Source organism: Cavia porcellus, unplaced genomic scaffold (genome assembly GCF_034190915.1).
Source record: "Cavia porcellus strain 051 isolate PalLab524CR breed Dunkin Hartley unplaced genomic scaffold, mCavPor4.1 scaffold_45, whole genome shotgun sequence".
Lineage (NCBI taxonomy): Eukaryota > Metazoa > Chordata > Mammalia > Rodentia > Caviidae > Cavia > Cavia porcellus.
This window is the reverse complement of record NW_026947528.1, coordinates 2,288,408-2,306,291: the sequence shown is the minus strand read 5'-3', so window position 1 is coordinate 2,306,291 and position 17,884 is coordinate 2,288,408. Positions and strand designations below refer to the sequence as shown.

General features: G+C 37.3%; 1 protein-coding gene across 1 annotated transcript; it reads right to left on the bottom strand.

Moving 5' to 3' along the window:
* Positions 1 to 304: 304 nt before the first annotated feature.
* On the bottom strand, positions 305 to 15,898 carry LOC134474939 (zinc finger protein 120-like). The gene is made up of 5 exons (XM_063244019.1): positions 15,793 to 15,898; positions 5,386 to 5,512; positions 5,132 to 5,192; positions 3,358 to 3,598; positions 305 to 361 (listed from the first exon to the last, which is right to left on the bottom strand). The coding sequence occupies exons 1-5, from the start codon at positions 15,793 to 15,795 to the stop codon at positions 305 to 307; spliced, it is 489 nt and encodes a 162-aa protein (XP_063100089.1). The 5' UTR covers positions 15,796 to 15,898.
* Between the last annotated feature and the right edge of the window lie 1,986 nt (positions 15,899 to 17,884).

The following is a 17,884-nucleotide window of genomic DNA, read 5'->3' as shown; positions in this document are numbered from 1 at the left end:
AATTTATATGCTTTAATTTTATAATTTGGACAACTGTTTCTAAGATGACAATATGTAACCTATTAACTAGTGATTTCTTACTGTATTTTTTCCTTGAAATTCTGTATTACTTATACCCTTTTACTGCTTTGTTTTTTATTTCCTTTCTTTTTTCTCTTTAATTAAAAAAATAATCAAACCTGGAATGGATATCTTTTATTTATTTATTTATTTTTGGCTCTGGAGATCAAACTCATGACCTCACACTTGCCAGCCAGGTGCTTAAGCCACTGAGCTAAATCCCCAGCCCACCAGTGGATATCTTTTACATCTTGCCATCTTCTGAGTAGTTGCCTCTGTTCTTGAACTTGATACCAGCAAGCTTACCAAATGTGAATAAAATCAGCCAAGGCCAAATAACATTGAAACAATCCAGCTTCAAAGAAGATCAGTCATAGAAGACAATGTAAGTAATATAGGGATTCAGTTTTAGTTAATAGGAAATTAAGGATAATTACCATGGTATAACCTGCTCGTTTTGCGTTATCCCTCTGTGACCTCAAATCTAATATGAGTAGACAGACCAGAACTAAATATAACCAAACTGAACAGAGCAACCAGACTACTGTAGCTTTTAAATCCTGATACACTTTTAACAATGTGCTCTGCCTTCTTTTTTTAGGCAATTCCTCACCTTTCTCCTTCTCAGGATACTATTATTCAATGTTCAGAGTGATATTAGTCCAATCTCTTATGTTCAATTTCAGCATACATAAAGATAAAGACAGCTACTACAAAGAGAATGAGAGACATTGTAGTAGTCATTATCGACTTCCCCAAAATCAGTCTTGAAGATCGAAAAAGCCTGCATCATCCTGTAATTATTTGATTAGTTCTATAATATTCAGTATATATTCAATGTGTGTGAAGATGGGAACAACTATTTGGAAGAAAACTAGAGACAGTAAAATAGACAGTGAACATTTCCAGTGGAATTGCTTTGAAATCTGTGTTTCCTTAACTTGTTTCCTTATGAAATGTTCTGCTCTGTTTTGCCATGTTTAATCTTACCCTCTTTAAGAAAAAAAAGTGTGTAGGACAGATAGGCATATTAGTAACTTTTTGGTGGATCACTGAGGTGAACTGTTGACAGTGTCATTATTTGAATATCACTTTGTATGCTTTAAATTTGTAATTTGAACAACTACTTCTAAGATAACAATATGATACTAAGCAACTAGTGATTTGTTATTGTTTATTTTTCTGCAATTATATATTATTTCTACACTTTTTTCTCTTTAAATAAACAACATTAAAATTCACCAAAAAATATAAAATTTAAGTTTTAAAGACAAAATATTAAGTACATAGACACTATCCATACTTGAAAGTGAAAAGCCCATTTCAGTTTAGCATTTTTAATTACAAGATGCCATGTTGAAGCACAAAAACACTTTTAAAAATCTAGAGAGGTACAAGTGATTAACTGAAAATCATAAAACATATGCAATTGAGTAGAGATCCACCTCAGATTTGTCATTTCTGGAATATTTGTGAAGAAATTTTGACATCTAACTTCTGTATTGATTATTTCTTCAGGTCTCCTTGGGATTTTTAAAGTAAACTTAGATCTAAACTGTCTGAACAGTGATGCTTTTTCTATGTATTTAACAAGAAACATGGATTGCCATATTTCTCACATTGTTAATCAACATAGCATCTCTGCCCAGTGAGCTCTTTCAGATATTTAACAATGATCATGTATGCTAAGAGTATTCACATAACACATAGGATTTATCTCTTGTGTGAGTTTTTTCATGTATTTCACTTACAATCTGGCTGCTGAAAGTGTCTCCACTTGGATACATAGCCAGTGGTTCTTCCCAGTGTGAATTCTTTCATGTGTTTTGCAATGACTATATGCAGTAAAAGCTTTGCCACATTGTTATGTACATAGGCTTTCTCACCAGTGTGAAGTCATTGATGTATTTTATAAAATCCATGTGTGGTGAAAGCTTTCACACATTCTTCACATACACAGAGTTTCTCAACCATGTAAATTTTATAATGTATTGGACAATGAGCATTTCTGCTGAAACCTTTCCCATATTCCTTACATATGTAAGTTTTCTGCCCAGTGTGAAGATTTTCGTGCATTATGCAATATGTACATGTGCTAAACCATTCTCATGATGCCTATATACACAGGTTTTATATTGAATGTGAACTTTCATGTTTCTTACAATCTCCCTATGTTTTAAAAGCTTTCCCACATTGCTTACATAACTATGGTTTCTCTCCAGTGTGAATTCTTTCATGAACCTTACAATATGCATGAGTGTTAAATGCTTTCCCACATTGCTTACATACATATGGTTTCTCTCCAGTGTGAATTCTTTCATGTTCCTTACAACGTCCAGGTCTGGTAAAAGCTTTCCCACACTGCTTACATACATATGGTTTCTCTCCAGTATGAATTCTTTCATGTTCCTTACAATGTCCAGGTCTGGTAAAAGCTTTCCCACATTGCTTACATACATAAGGTTTCTCTCTGGTGTGAATTCTTTCATGTTTCTTACAGTCTCCCAATGTGTTAAAAGCTTTCCCACATTGCTTACATACATATGGTTTCTCTCCAGTGTGAGTTCTTTCATGTGCCTTACAATATCCAGGTGTGGTAAAAGCTTTCCCACATTGCTTACATACATAAGGTTTCTCTCCGGTGTGAATTCTTTCATGTTTCTTACAGTCTCCCAATGTGTTAAAAGCTTTCCCACATTGCTTACATACATATGGTTTCTCTCCAGTGTGAGTTCTTTCATGTGCCTTACAATATCCAGGTGTGGTAAAAGCTTTCCCACATTCCTTACATACATAGGGTTTCTCTCCAGTGTGAATTCTTTCATGATTCTTCCAAGCTCCCTGTGTTTTAAAAGCCTTCCCACATTGCTTACATACATAGGGTTTCTCTCCAGTGTGAATTCTTTCATGTTTCCTACAGTCTCCCCGTGTGTTAAACGCTTTCCCACATTGCTTACATCCATACGGTTTCTCTCCAGTGTGAATTCTTTCATGTTCCTTACAGTGTCCAAGTTGAGTGAAACCTTTTCCACATTGCTTACACACATAGGGTTTCTCTCCAGTGTGAACATTTTCATGTATTTGAAAATGAATTTTACTGCTAAAAGCTTTCCCACATTTCTTACATATATGCGATTTCTGCCCAGTGTGAAGTTTTTCATGGATTACACAATAAGTACATGTGCTGAAAGCTTTCTCACAGTGCTTACATTTATAACATTTTTCTCTGGAGTGAAGACACTCATGTACTTGACAATATGTACATGTTGTAAAATCTTTCCCACACTGATTACATACGTAAGGTCTCTCTCCTCTGTGAATTCTTTCATGTTTCTTACAAATTCCATGTGTGGTAAAACCTTTCCCGCATTGCTCACATACGTAGGGTTTCCCTCCACTGCAATATTTTTCATGGATCTGAACATTGTGGTGTGTTTCTGTTTCTTTCACATTCACATTACCTTCTGCAGAACAAAGGAATACTTCTTTACACTGATTCCAAGATGTATGTCCATAAGATTTTCGTAGCTTGTCATTTCTGTAAAGAAAAAAAAATCACATATAGGATTTATAAGCATATTACTAAGCTTTTCTTGGAGAGTTGAACAAAACTGTTTGCAGTCTCACTGTTTGAATCCCCTCTTCATATGTTTCACTTTTGTATTTCATAACAATTTCTATGAGCAGCATATGTAATCATCATCTTGCAATTTCTTTCTGTTTATTTTCACTTTGAAAGCAATATTGTTCCTTTTTATTTTCTCTAATTTAATTTTCCTTATATTAAATTTAAAAAAAGAAAAATTCACAGTAAAATGGGTCTCCGTTTAATGAGTGCATTAATATCAAGTTCTGTTTTCAATGCCTGCTAAGAAATTCTGACCATGAAGCAACAGAATGGCCTTGTAAGATATGTTGAAAACAACCATTCCCAAAAGGATGGTACACATTAGGAAATCTTAAAAATTGGTGCTTTGAAATGCAGAATCTTTAGCTTCACTTTGGGCATGGGTGCATATGTGTATCAAATGCAGATTATTCTCATATGTTTCCCTATCACAATCTCCCTTCTGTCCTTAACCTGTAGTTCCCTTTTCCATATGGTCAGTCTTACTTTTCTCTAACAACTCTGTTTAATTTCATTCCACATTTTGTATTTTGGTTTCTCATCTAAAAGAAACCCTGTGACCTTTTAGGTTTTATAGCTAAGCTATTTCACTGAATTGATGGGTGAAAGACCCATCTAATTCTTTTGGCAAATGACATTATATTATTTATTTTTTGACATTATATAACACATTTTTTTCTTTTCTGGGCTGGGAATGAACAACAGGTATTAGCATAAATCTATAGCTTTTTAAAAATATATTTAAGAGATTTTCACTGAACATTAAGCTGTGAAGTTTGAACTTGAATTTGCCATTCTGCAAAATCTGATTTCTAGTGTGCTGGGTTTACAAGAATGCAGAATCACTAAGAGTCTATTTACATTTTCCTTCTCCACAAATCCAGTGATAGATAGATCTGCTTCAAGGCCTGATCTGTTATAACTTGATCTGCTTTATATATGAGTAAGCATGTATCAGTATTTTATGCAGATTTAGAGATTTTAAAAATATCCAGGACAAGTATGAGGGGATCAATTTCTAGAGACAACTGCATACTGATATTCAAAATGAAGTCACTAACAGTTCACCAGCCTACTAAGAATATTAATCAGAATTGCTGATTGTCTAGAGCATGGCTTGGAAACATGAGCACTCAGTTTTATTTCAAATTCTATTGCAATCTTAGCAATTGTTACATAATGAATGTGTTGTATTCACATGTATATATGGGTAGAAAAACTAAAGGCAGAATGTCACAACTCAAAGTGTATGCCTTTCTTACACATCTATATGCAGTGTCATACATTTTCATGATTTAATTCCCTCATATATACACTAGCTTATATATCTTCAGAGAATATTACTGACATTAAACTGAATGGTGCCTCACTTCTTTCGTGGTCATTTTTCTGCTGACTCACTAATTACTCAGGAACATTCCTCTCCTTGTGAGTGTGAATTACCTTAAGTATCTCCAGTAAATTTTGCCTTCTTTTTCAGCTTCATGGATATCCCCAAGTCCTCCTGAATTGTAGACATATAAATATCAGGACTCAGTTGAGTAATACATACAAATTAATAGATTTATGTTTAGATATAATGTTTCCATGTCTGAGCTATTTTTAAAAATATTTTCATATTCTTTTTAATGAAACAGCACTAATGAGCAACAAACAATATTCTGACAGCATGAGTGCCAAAAATATTTCATCCTTACCTATTGCAGCCATGTTCCTAAAGATTTCACCCATCACATCTCTGTAGAGGTTCTTTTGGGATGGACTCAGCAAACTCCACTCCTCATTGCTGAAGTTCACAATCACATCCTCAAAGGTCACCGCCTTCTAAAGGATCATATATATATATATATATATATATATATATATATATATTTCTCAAAGGAAGGTTGAGACCCCAGGTTTGGGATATCTTAAATTATCTCCTACAAATCTGAATCAAAAGCAAAGTGTGGTGGTGCATATCTATAATCCCAGCACTCAAAAGGCAGAGACAGGAAGCCATCAGTGAAGTCAGGGCAATTCTAGGCTCCATAGGATGTTCAAATCCAGCTGATATACATACAGAAAGCTTGTCTCAATAAAACAAAACTATACTAAACAAATAAAGCCAAACAAACAGCTGATTGAAGACTGATTTGTTAAAATTTAAATCCATGTCTTGGTCATTAATTTTGTGTCTATACACATTTTTGAAGACAGCCAATTTGATGCTAGATTGCAACTCACTGCTAAAGTAACAGCCAAATAGGAGCACTGATTCTTGTGCTGAGTCATGGCAAGATTCCCTGTGCACTTTCTCTAAAGCAGAGCTCACAGTGAGAAGTCTGTAGGACAAGCAACCACAAAGCACAAAGGCAGATAAATATCTCATCAACTGACTGGGAAGCCAAGCAAGCACCTCCCCTCCCTGGTCAGCAGTGGTGGTTTGGCAGACTGCAGCCCTTCCAGGGGGAAAACCAACAGCAGCTCCTGAGATGCATGCCATGTTGGAATTTAGGACACTGGGAAGCCAAGCAAGCACCACTTCTCCCTGGTAAGCAGTGGCAGTCTGGCAGAATGCGGCCCTTCCAGGGGGAGAACCAGCAGCAGCTTCTGAAATCCATGCCATGTGGGAACTTAAGACACTGGGAAGCCAAGCAAGCACCTCCCCTCCCTGGTGAGCAGTGACAGTCTGGCAAACTGCAGCCCTTCTATTGGGAGAACCAGCAGCAGCTCCTGAGATCCATGCCATGTTGGAACTTAGGACGCTGTGAAACCAAACAACCAGCCTGTCTCCCTAGTAAGCAATAGTGAACCTACTGATGCACCACCTAAAATCAAACATCCCACTTCCCTACCCCTCTTCAACGGTCACCCCACATTAGCAAATGGTAACCAGAAATCTGAGCGTCTCCTTTGAAGTAGACCATAGCAAATAAGGGGGACTTCCTTGTACTATCTCTTTGAAGAAAAATGTTTTTATTATTGTTTCACTCTATTCTGATTAATGGTACTGCTCTATTCAATATTCTGTTGTGATAAGTTCTATAGTGTTCTGTATTTCATCTCATTTTGATATGTGATTAAAGAACAACTATTACAAAGATAACAAAATATACTGTGATACCTATTACTATTATCCCAGTAACCTGTTGTGAAGTTGTGTAACAATTTCACTGTATGATCTTAGTTGGCCTTATGCTGCCTTGTTCTGTTGTATCTTGCCAATTTCAAAATTAAATAAAAAATCTCATCAATCACTTTGATAGACTACAGATGATGTCTCTTCAAATCTCATTTAGGCCAATGAGTACTTTGTTCTTAATATACTTAAGTAGCATTTGGAAACATTAATTTGGTTTCATAGAACAAAACATAAGTAACATCAAATATGGTACATAAATAATAACTCAAGTGTTAGTGGAAAACAGCTGTATTTTAAAAATATGTATATAAAATGAAACCAGGCCCAAGCTGTAAATTATACCTCACTGTCACCAAGTGATCACTTTCAATTCAAATATAAGAAATATATCTTGGGAGGCTGGTGAAGTAGTTCTTCCTTGAATTTGGGGCTATCCTAAGTTACAGAGCTGTCTAAAATAGACAATCCCTGACTGAGACACTGAGCAAACCAAGTGAAACTTAAAAAGAGATGGCATAAGACATCTTTGGTTTGTTTTAAAACATTATAGGCATACAATACAGAAAAATTCCAACAATACTCAACACTTTCTGAGAAACAATGTGGATATCTTCCATACTACACAGAAAACACTTTCATAGTTGGGTATTTAGCTCAGTGGCAAGAACACCTGCCTGGAAAGCATAGGTCATGCGTTTGGTCCTTAGTACAAAAAAAATTCAAATTTCACCTTCATGACACTGGGGAATAATTAGAGATAATCAAAATTAGATCTCAAGTATGGACCACAAAAATCATGGGTTTACAGGGATGTGGAATACTGATTGTTGCCAGAGCTGGTGTTGATCACCTCAAAGAAGCAATCAGAACACAACTTTACTTCATACTTACTCTAAGAACTACCTGACTTTCAGTGAAGACCCTCTCTGTTGTATGTCCTGCTATTTGCTTCCTGCATTCTGTCAGTCACTTCCACATGCTTTCCACACTCCTCTGATCCATCCTAAGCAGAAAACCCTTCATGCCTATCTATTGATATCACTGCAAAATTTATAATTAGGGCTTCACCTTTACACCACTTAGATAAGTCCATTGCAGAGCATCTCTATATTTAAATTGTCTATGAACAACCAAGCTACTAAATCAGCTCTTAATTCAGAGATAACACCACTATTCCTTTTCATTTAGAAGGATATCACATGTATATGTCCATGCAAATGTCTAAATTTTGGAATTTTTCTATGAGAATTTAAAAGGTAGCCCTTTCTGGAATTTGTCCTTCACAAATATTTACCCTGCCTTAATAACATTTTGATATTGTTTCATTTTTCTCAGACTTCAAAACTCTATGGCTTTTCTCACAAACCTAGTCTGTGAGCCGAGGTGCCACCTAAATTATTAAGTATGTTCAGAAATTATTTTGCACTGATCTGTATAAAACACAGGAGTTTGGGAAGCCTTTCTCCACTGGGGCACACTACTACACATCTCTGAATTCTCAGGACCTTTGCCACTACCTGTCATGAGGATGGAAATGTGAGAACATACTATAAATGGAGGAGATCACTATAAATACAAAAAAAGCCCAAGTTTAAGTTGAGCCATTGTGGCTATGAGGCCCTGCATTACAGACATTAATAAACTCTGGACATTCTAGATCTGCTACTCTGAGGAAAGAGAGTATAGACCTAGCTCATTACTGCTGTACAAGCTACAAACCATCATAGTCAGAGTCTTCCCAAGCTTCTTCCAATGCCTAAGATGGTGGAGTTACCAGGCTAGCAATGAATTTCAAAGATGATACTTGAGTCTACTGCTGTCATAGTGAAGCCAGGGTACTGGGGACCCCAAATCACCCTTGCCAAAAGCAAGAGGCAAAAGTGACAGTAAATGACCCATGGTCAATGCTGGAGGACCTCAGGAGCTGAAGCTAACTAAATACCTGAGGCTCCAGACACCACAACTACTCCTAAATACTTCTAACGGGTTTCACCCAATCCACCCTATTTCTGGGCTTCCATCCACAAGCTCACTATTCCATGGTTCCAGGATCTCTCAGGTTCTTTGCTAATCAGGCCACAGGACCTGAAAAGTACTAAATGAGATCCAGCAAGCATTTTGCTACCACTATTGTACTCAGAACAGATAAATCATGCTGAGACACTGGAAGAGACAGAAGTCACAGCCAGCAATGGCCCACCTGATTGGACAGTTCATATAGCCTGCCCCTTCATCACTGATTGACTCCTCCTTCTGAGTCAAGAAAAAACAGAGAAAGGAACTCCCTGCAAGAGAGGATCCCAAATGATAGACTATAGTGCAGAGACTTCAGCAGCTGCCATTCTTCTACAGTGGTGAACTCAGCTCGATAGAGGAGTGTTTGTACTAAAGAGCTTTACCTCAGGCTTTTAATTTTCAAATCCATTTTATTTCAAGGAAAAAAGAGCACATCAACTAAAATTGAATTTCAAAACATGTCAATCAGGGGGCAACACTGGTATATACATTGCACATTGTCATCCCCAGATCATTCACCCAGAGCACAAGACATCTCTAATCAAAAAAGTACTGTTACTAAGGCACCTGAGTTACTTAAATACTCTTGGCATGAACCAAGGCTAGGTCCTCCAAGTAGCCCATGCAGGGGACCAGACACCTTGCAACTATGGGGAAGACTGACACCTCATGCTATGGGCCAAGGCTCAAGACAATGATAAGCAAATTCATCCATATTCTAGGGATAGATATTCTAAATAGTTCCCTAGCACTCTGAGGAAGTCAGGAGTCACCACTCAAATAAATGTATCCTTATCCTGAAGAGTGACATTCTAAATAGTTCCTATCATATGGAGGAACTCAGAAGTCACCCTCCCAAACCCCTAAGGGAAGAGTCACAGCTGCCTAAGAATGCCTGCTGTCTATGTGACTCCCTTCCTGCTTTGTACCCAAATTAATCAGCTTTACCTGAACTTAATAATCCTATTGGGTACCATAGCTCTTTCCCACCTTATGCCCATCTGCATTGTGAGTTACTAGTTTTCCCCACCTTAAACTCATTTCACCACATGAATTTACTCTATAAAGGTCCCTAGAAAGGACAGTGTTTGGCAACCTGATCAGGACCCCTTCTCTCTCTCAGGCAGCTTTCTTTCTCTCAATAAGTACATTCTTTATTTTGATTTCTTCATTCCAAGCAAAGGATGTACTTCAAAGTGTTTTACCTTAGAAACAATTACAGGACCTCATGGTGGTAGTTCAAAGTGGAAGAATGTAAAATCAGGGATGCTTACTCATTTGCCACTTCCTCTTTTCTCCTTAATTACAACTTCCTCTTTCTTTCCCAGGGGCCTAAAGAAAATTCCTGTCAGCTCTCGCATGACATCAATCTCCCCTCCAAGCACCACATCCAGTCAAAAGTCACACATACCCCATAACCCCATAGTCAGTCGGAAAAAAAAAAAAAAGCCAAACCCTTAGTGCTGTGGGCTCCTCTCCACATTCTTTAGGTAAAAGGCCACTTTTACATTTCTTATATTCTGCTTCTCTACTGTGCTAATTTATCTCCTCAGCAACTTCAGTAATCTAATCCATTTTAAACCTATCTCACCACATGATTTTATTCTATAAAATCCCTAGAAAAGACAGAGTCCTTTGCTACCAGCTCAGAACCCCTCCTGTTTCTCCCAGACAGAAGCTTTCTGATAGGATTTTTGCTGTAGTAAAGAAGAGAATATAAAGTCAAAATGGCCTTTATTCTAAGAATATGGAGAGAACCCCATGACCACTGGGGGTCTGGCTTTTTCTTCTGGAAAAGTGTGGGTGGCATACATATAGTTTTTTACTTCATTGGTGGTTAAAGTTGGCATTGCTGATATGCAAGTAGCTGATAGAGATTCCTTCCTTGCCACAGGTACCTTGAATAGGGAAAAGGAAAGTGACTTCAAGGTAAAAGTCCCCTGGTTCCACCTCCCACTTCCAAAATTCCCTATTTAGAGCAAAATATTATCACTTTCTTTCTCTCAATAAATATATTCTGCTCTTCAACTCTGTTGTTCCTAAAATTCCTTCTTGTGTTTTAGAGAACACAAGCTCATAGGAGACATAGAAGGTCAGGAATTTCATTCCACTTTATCACGGTATGGCTGCCTGTATTTCTAACTAACTCAGCTGCCTGTAACTTTAAGAATTGTTTATCAATTTGACTTGGAGTAATTGTAGCAAATAACATATTCTTAATGGATATACAGAAATATATCATTAAATTGAAAAAATGATTATCACAGTGTTTCTAGCTAGCATCAGCCAACATTTTCAACTTTCAAGTTTGTGGGAAAACAAAAATTAAAACAACTCAGAAAATAGCAATCCTATAGGGGACAGAATATCATTCACTGTAGTTGCCATGTTACTGCAGGTATTTTGTAGATCACAAAAGAAACATTGAGCCTATTAAATACCAAGTATCAGTTTCAATAAATGTGCTCATAGCACTGCATCATTGACAACTGTGATTTTTTTTTCCTGTATGAGGGATTGAACTCATGACCTTGTGATCTCCAGGCAGCTCCTTGTATCACTGAGCTCAATCCGCAGCCCCAACAACTTTACATACTAAATATAACTACTAACAATGTTTAATTTGCCATTGACATATTTAGTATAAATTTTGTAAACCTACATTTTCACAAATGAAATTATTTTCTCTCCTTGCAGTTTAAATTACTTTTTTTTTTTTTTTTAGGTACCAGGGATCAAAGTTACAATCTAGCACTTTCCAGGCAGGTGATTCTGCCTGCTGAGCTAAATTCCTGGCATGTATTAATGAATATTTCACTTTATCCATTCAAATAGTACTGTGATTTTAGCAAAGGATGTCATTGTAGACAGAAATTGATATAAAATCAGAGAGGAACTGGAACCTCAAAGAGTCAACGCAAAAAACTAAATACAACAATCACTGCTACAGGCACAGCTGAAAAAAGCCAGACCTGAAGATGCAGTGACCAGGTCTACATGCTCCTGAAGAGAAAAACAGTAGCTTAAAATGTAATAAAGTTACTGTCACCTCCTCCAGGAAGTTCAGATAGCCATCAATTACCATACTTAATGACCAGATCAACTGGACTATTGTTCCCACAAATGCCTTGGCTCTTTCCACATACCTTTTCTGGCTGACTTGTTCCCCTGATGAATAATATTAGTTAAGCAGCTATAAGCTTATAGATTGATTGTAGTTTGAGACCCACAGTTTACCCACATTGTGATTATCCTGTATAAATGACCCCTGACAATATGACTGTGGCCAAAACACTGAAGACCACTCCTGAAAATTCAGAGCTATTCTCTCTTTTTTCTAAGACAATTTTTGAACTTCTTTTGGTTTGTGACTTCATATCTCAATATTGTGAGCCATTAAACATTGCATTTGATATCAAGCAGGGCAGGATTATATTTCTCTTATCTCAATTTAAATATGAAATGTCTGCTAAAGGCATTGTTTCAAAGCCTGAATTTCAAGCTGTTTGCCTGAGTTTAACATTTCCATGAGATTTTAGAAGTCCTCATTCTAGTGAACTGCAAATGTATTGGAGGAAGGAGGTCACTGTTGTGCTGTAGCACAATAGGTGCCATTCCTAAGTCTGTGTTTGTCACTGCCTCCTGAATGCCACTGCATGCCACTACATGACCTTATTTCCTCTGCCAGCTTTATTCAATAATTCCCATTTTACATAAGTCAAATTTCACTCAGCTCTATTTTTGTTTGTTTTCAATAGTCTTTCTGTCTACTTTGTTGTATTATTTTTATTTTCATTTTAGTTTTTTGCTTTAAAGACATAGTCTCACTTTGGAGTTCTGGCCAGCCTTGCACTCACTATGTAGGTTAGGCTGTCCTTGAATACATGGCCATTCTCCTGTTTCAGCTTCTTCATTGCTTGGATAAAGAGGTGGGCATTATAGCACGTTGTGTTTGTCTTTTTTCTCCTCTCTTTTTCACAATTATTCTTTCATTTCAGTGGCACTGTCATTTAATCCTGAGGTTTGCTTGTGTCAGTAAAGGTTTCTGCAGCTTGAGTTGAGTTAGCCAATATAGGAACCCAATTGAGAAATGTGGAATTTCATAGCTAGTCTCAGGGCCACCTGTATACAGAACCCCCACCCTCATTTCAGAATCTAAACAAGAGGCTCTGAACTGGAAAGTTACACATGTTTTAAAAGATAGAATCACAAAAACTCCTGTTGGAAATCATTTAGCTAGAATCTTATAATAATGGTTGGATGACAACTGTATTCTGCTTCTTTTGTTGAGCAGGTTAATTTTTTTCTTTGGGTACAGCTCATTTTGCTTTCCTCCTGGGACTTCAACACTGAGTGATTTTCCATTTTTCTGGGTGAAATACAGGGCACAAGTTAAATTCAAAGCTCAAGATGGCATCTATGATGCCAAGCTACAACACAGCTAAGTTACAAGCCTCAATATTTTCTAGGGTAAAAACAGACATATCTATAATCCCAGCACTCAAGAGGCTGAGGCAGGAGTACTGCTTTGAGGTTAGGGCAATTCTGTTCTCCATATAGGATGCAAATCTAGCTGATATACATAGAGAAAACTTGTCTCAATAAAACAAAACTAAACTAAACAAATAAAACCAAACAAAACAGCTGAATTGAGACTGATTTCTTCAAATCTTAATTCTACATCTTGGGGATTAATTTTTGGAATATACTCATTTTTGAGACAGTAAATTTAATGCTATATTGCAACTCACAGCTAATGTAACAGCCAAATAGGAGCACTGATTCTTATGCTGAGTCACTGCAAGAGTCCCTGTGCACTATCTCTAAAGCAGAGCTCATAGTGAGAGCCTGCAGGACCAGCATCCATAAAGCACAGAGGCAGACAAATATCTCATCAATCACTTTGATGTAAGGCAATGATATCTCTTCAAATCTCAGTTAGACCATTGAGTCCTTTGTTCTTAATATACTTAAGCAGCATTTTGATATTTAAATTTGGTTTCATAGAACAAAACATAAATAACATCAAATATGATACATAAATAATAACTCAAATGTTCATGGAAAACTGCTGTATGTAAAAAATGTATAAACAATGAAACCAGGAACAAGTTTCAAATTAGAGCTTAGTGTCACCAAGTGATCACTCTCCATTCAGATATAAGAAATATATCTTGGGAGGCTGGTGAAGGAGAACTTCCTTGAGTTTGGGGCTAGCCTAAGTTACAGAGCTGTCTGAAATAGAGAAACCCTGACTGAGACACCCCACAGACAATGTGAAACTTGAAAAGTTACTGCATAAGACACCTTTGGTTTACTTTAAAAATTATACCTATATAACATAGAAAAATTTCACAATATTCAACATTTTCTGAGGAACAATGTTGATATCATACATAGTATACAGGAAACACTTTCAGAGCTGGGTATTTAGCTCAGCAGCATGAACACCTACCTAGCAAGCTTGAGATCATGAGTTTGATCCCTGTTACAAAAAAAATTCAAATTTCACCTTCATGACACTGGGTCATAATTAGAGATAATTAAAATTAGATCTCAAGTGAAGAACACAGAATTCATGGATTGACAAGGATGTGGAATACTGATTCTTACCAGAGCTGGTGTTATTCACCTCAAGGAAGAAACAACCCAACTTTATCTTCATACTTACTCTAAGAACTACCTGACTTTCAGGGAAGACCCTCTCTGTTGTATGTTCTGCTATTGGCACACTGCATCCTGTCACTTCCACATCCTTTCCATGCTCTTCTGATCCACTCTAAGCAGAAAACCCTTCATGACTAAACTACTGATATCCCTGCACAATTTCAATTTATGGCATCTCCTTTACACCACTTAGCAAAGTCCATTGCAGAGCATTTCCATATTTACACAATGTATATGATCAACCAAGCTATTAAATCACCTCTTAATTCAGAGATGACACCCATATTCCTTTCCATTCAGAAGGATATCACGTGTATATGTTCATGCAAACGACTAAATTTAGGCATTTTTCAAAGTGAATTTAACAGGCAGCCCTTTCTGGAATTTGTCCTTAGCAAACACACTTTACCCTGCCCTTGATGACACATTTATATCTGCTTCATTTTTCTCAAAATTTAAACCTCTATGGCTGTTCTCTCAAACATCATCTATGAGCACATGTGTCACATAAAGTATGTTCAGAAATTCTTTGCATTGTTCTGTATAATACATAGCAGTTCATCCAGTGTTTGGGAAGCCTTCCTCCACTGAGGCACATCACTACACATCTTTGAATTCTCAGAACCTTTGCCTCCACCTTTCATGTGCATGGAAATACGAGAACATAGTATAAATTTAGGTGATCACAAAATACATAACTGCATAAGTTTAAGGAGAGCAGTTGTGGCTATGAGATCCTGCATCACAGACATTTATAAACTTCTGGCTTCCAGATTTGTTGCTGACAGGAATGAGAGCAGAGATTTAACTTACTACAGCTGCACCCAGCTTGAAACCACATCGGAATCAGGGTCTCCTCATGCCCCTTCCTGGGCCCAGACTGTTGGAGGAGCAAGGGCAGCAGGCGATTTCAAAAATGGCATTGTGGCCTGGTGGTATCCCAGTGGTGACAGCATTCTAGTGATACACAACTGTCCTGGTGCCAGCGAGAGGTAAAAGGGACAGAGAATGACTCACTGCTAGCACTAGAGGACCTCAGGATCTGAGGCTAAGCACACAGGCTTTAGACAGCACAGCTGCTTCTCACCACTTCTTTTTTTCTTTTCTTTTCTTTCTTTTTTTTTTTTTTTTTTTGTCTTTTTTCCTTTTTATCAGTACTGGGGATCAAACTCATGACTGCCTGCTTTTAAGGCACGCGCTTATGCCCCTGAGCTAAACCCCCAGCCCCTTCTCACCACTTCTAACTGGTCTCAACCGGATTCCACCCCATTTCACTGCTCCCATCCCGTAACATCACCATTGCGTAGTTTGGAGGTCTCCCAGGTTCTTTCTAAGAAGTCCACAGAGAATAGAAGCAAAAAATAGTGGTCTAACAAACATCTAGTGCTCCCTTTTGTGCCCTGGCCTTGCAATTGACGCCATGACACCGGAAAAGACCGCCTACCTTGGCCCGCTTGATTGGACAGTTCTTACAGCCGGCGTCTTCATCACTGATTGGCTCCTGCTCTCCTGCCTGCCTTCCCCACCAAGAATAATTACAGAAAAAAAAACCCACCCTGTAACTGTGGGTCCCCAATGAAAGATGGTGGAGGCTTCTGGAGCTGGCTGTCTTCTGGAATGTTGACCTCAGCTCCTCTGATGAGTATTTGCACTGAAAGTTTTTACCTCAGTCCTTGTTTTTTCTCCCAAACCCATTTTATTTGAAAGTTAAAAAGTAAAAAAAGTGGTCCCAGGAATTAGCTTACGTGCCTGCCTGGCAAGCTAGAGGTCTTGCATTCCATCCAAGATCTGGCTACCACAAACTGTGCTGCTATAAACATGGGTGCACATATATCACTGTGGTATGATGATTTTTATTCTTTTTGGGAGATACCCTGAAGGAGAATAGCTGAGTTGAGTGGGACCTGTAGACCTAGTTTGTGTGGAATCTCCACACTGATTTCCACAGTGGTTGCTTTACCACCAACAATGGAGAAGGATTCCTTTTCTCCCCACAACCCCTCCAGCATTCTTTATTGCTTGACAGTAGGCATTTTTCTTGACAGTAGGCATTTTTTTCTGGGGCGAGGTGACATATTAGTGTTATTTAATTTGTAATTGTTAAATGACGAGTGATGCAGAACATTTCGTCACATATTTATTTGCTGTTTCTATTTCTTCATCTGAGAAATGTGTATCTCACCTCAGATGCACATTTTGGGATTAGGCCTTTAAATCTGGGAAGACTGAAATTTTTTTAGTTTTCCGTGCTCTCAATAGTAACACTTTGTCTGAGGAACAGTTGGCAAATATTTTCTCCCACGTTGTGGGTTGTCTCTTCACTCTGTTAGTGATTTCTCTTTTTGTTAAAAAGTTTTTCAGTAGGGTGAGATTCTCACTTAATTCTCTTTGATTTTTGCTGTTCAATCCATGTTTTCATCATAAAGTCTTTCCTTACATCAATGAAAGATAATATTCAGAAAGTATAGAGCCAGTTTTTCCAGCACCATTTATTAAAGAGGCTGCTCTTTTTCCAGTGACTCTGTTTGGCACCTTTGTCAAAGATAAGATGATTTAGTGTTCTGGGGTTGTTTCTCCATCTTCTAATTTGTTCCTTTGATCTTTGGGTCTGGTTTTGTTTGTTTTGTTTTTTGTCAGTACCACACCTTTTTTTAAAATCACAATACCTTTATATTACAATTTCAAGGCAGGGATTTTGATGAACCCTATCTTTTCTTTGTTGCCCAGGATCACCTTTGCTACTCTAGGTCTCTTCTGGTTCCAGATGAATTTTAGGATTTATTTTGTGTAATTCTTTGAGATATGCTATGGGGTTTTGATTGGGATTGCACTGAATCTGTATAATAGCTTTGGAAGTATGGTCATTTTCACTATATTGGATTTCCCTACCCAAGACTATGGGATAGCTCTTCATTTTAGAATATCTTCTTCAATCTCCTTGTTGAGAGTACTGTAGTTTACAGTGTAGAGGTCATTTACATTCTTTGTTAGATTGATTCCTAAGTATTTCATTTTGTTGGATGCTATTGTAAAAGTTATTGTTTCCTTGATTTCTCTTTCCATGAGTTTTTATTCTTGTTTATGAAGTCTATTGATTGTTGAGTGTTGCCTTTCTAACCAGCTATATTACTGAATTTGCTTCTTAAACTAGAAGTCTTTTCATGGAATTTTTGTGGTCTTCTAAGTAGAGTATCATGTCTTCTGCAAATAATGATAGTTCCTTTCCTATCTTTATTCCTTTTATTTCTTTCTCTTGTCTAATTGCTCCAGCTAGTTTCCAGGACTATATTGAATAAGAGTGGAGGCAGTAGACATCCTTGTTTTTTTCCTGATTTTAGAGTAAAAGCTTTCAGTATGAGGTTGACTGTTGGTTTGTAATAAAAGGCTTT

What these genes read in the sequence shown, in the direction of transcription:
- LOC134474939 (XM_063244019.1), bottom strand. An exon ending in TAGGAACATGGCTGCAATAG is followed by an intron (nt 5,193 to 5,385) that starts GTAAGGATGAAA and finishes TCTACAATTCAG; the next exon opens with GAGGACTTGGGGATATCCAT. An exon ending in ATTTACTGGAGATACTTAAG is followed by an intron (nt 3,599 to 5,131) that starts GTAATTCACACT and finishes TTTTCTTTACAG; the next exon opens with AAATGACAAGCTACGAAAAT.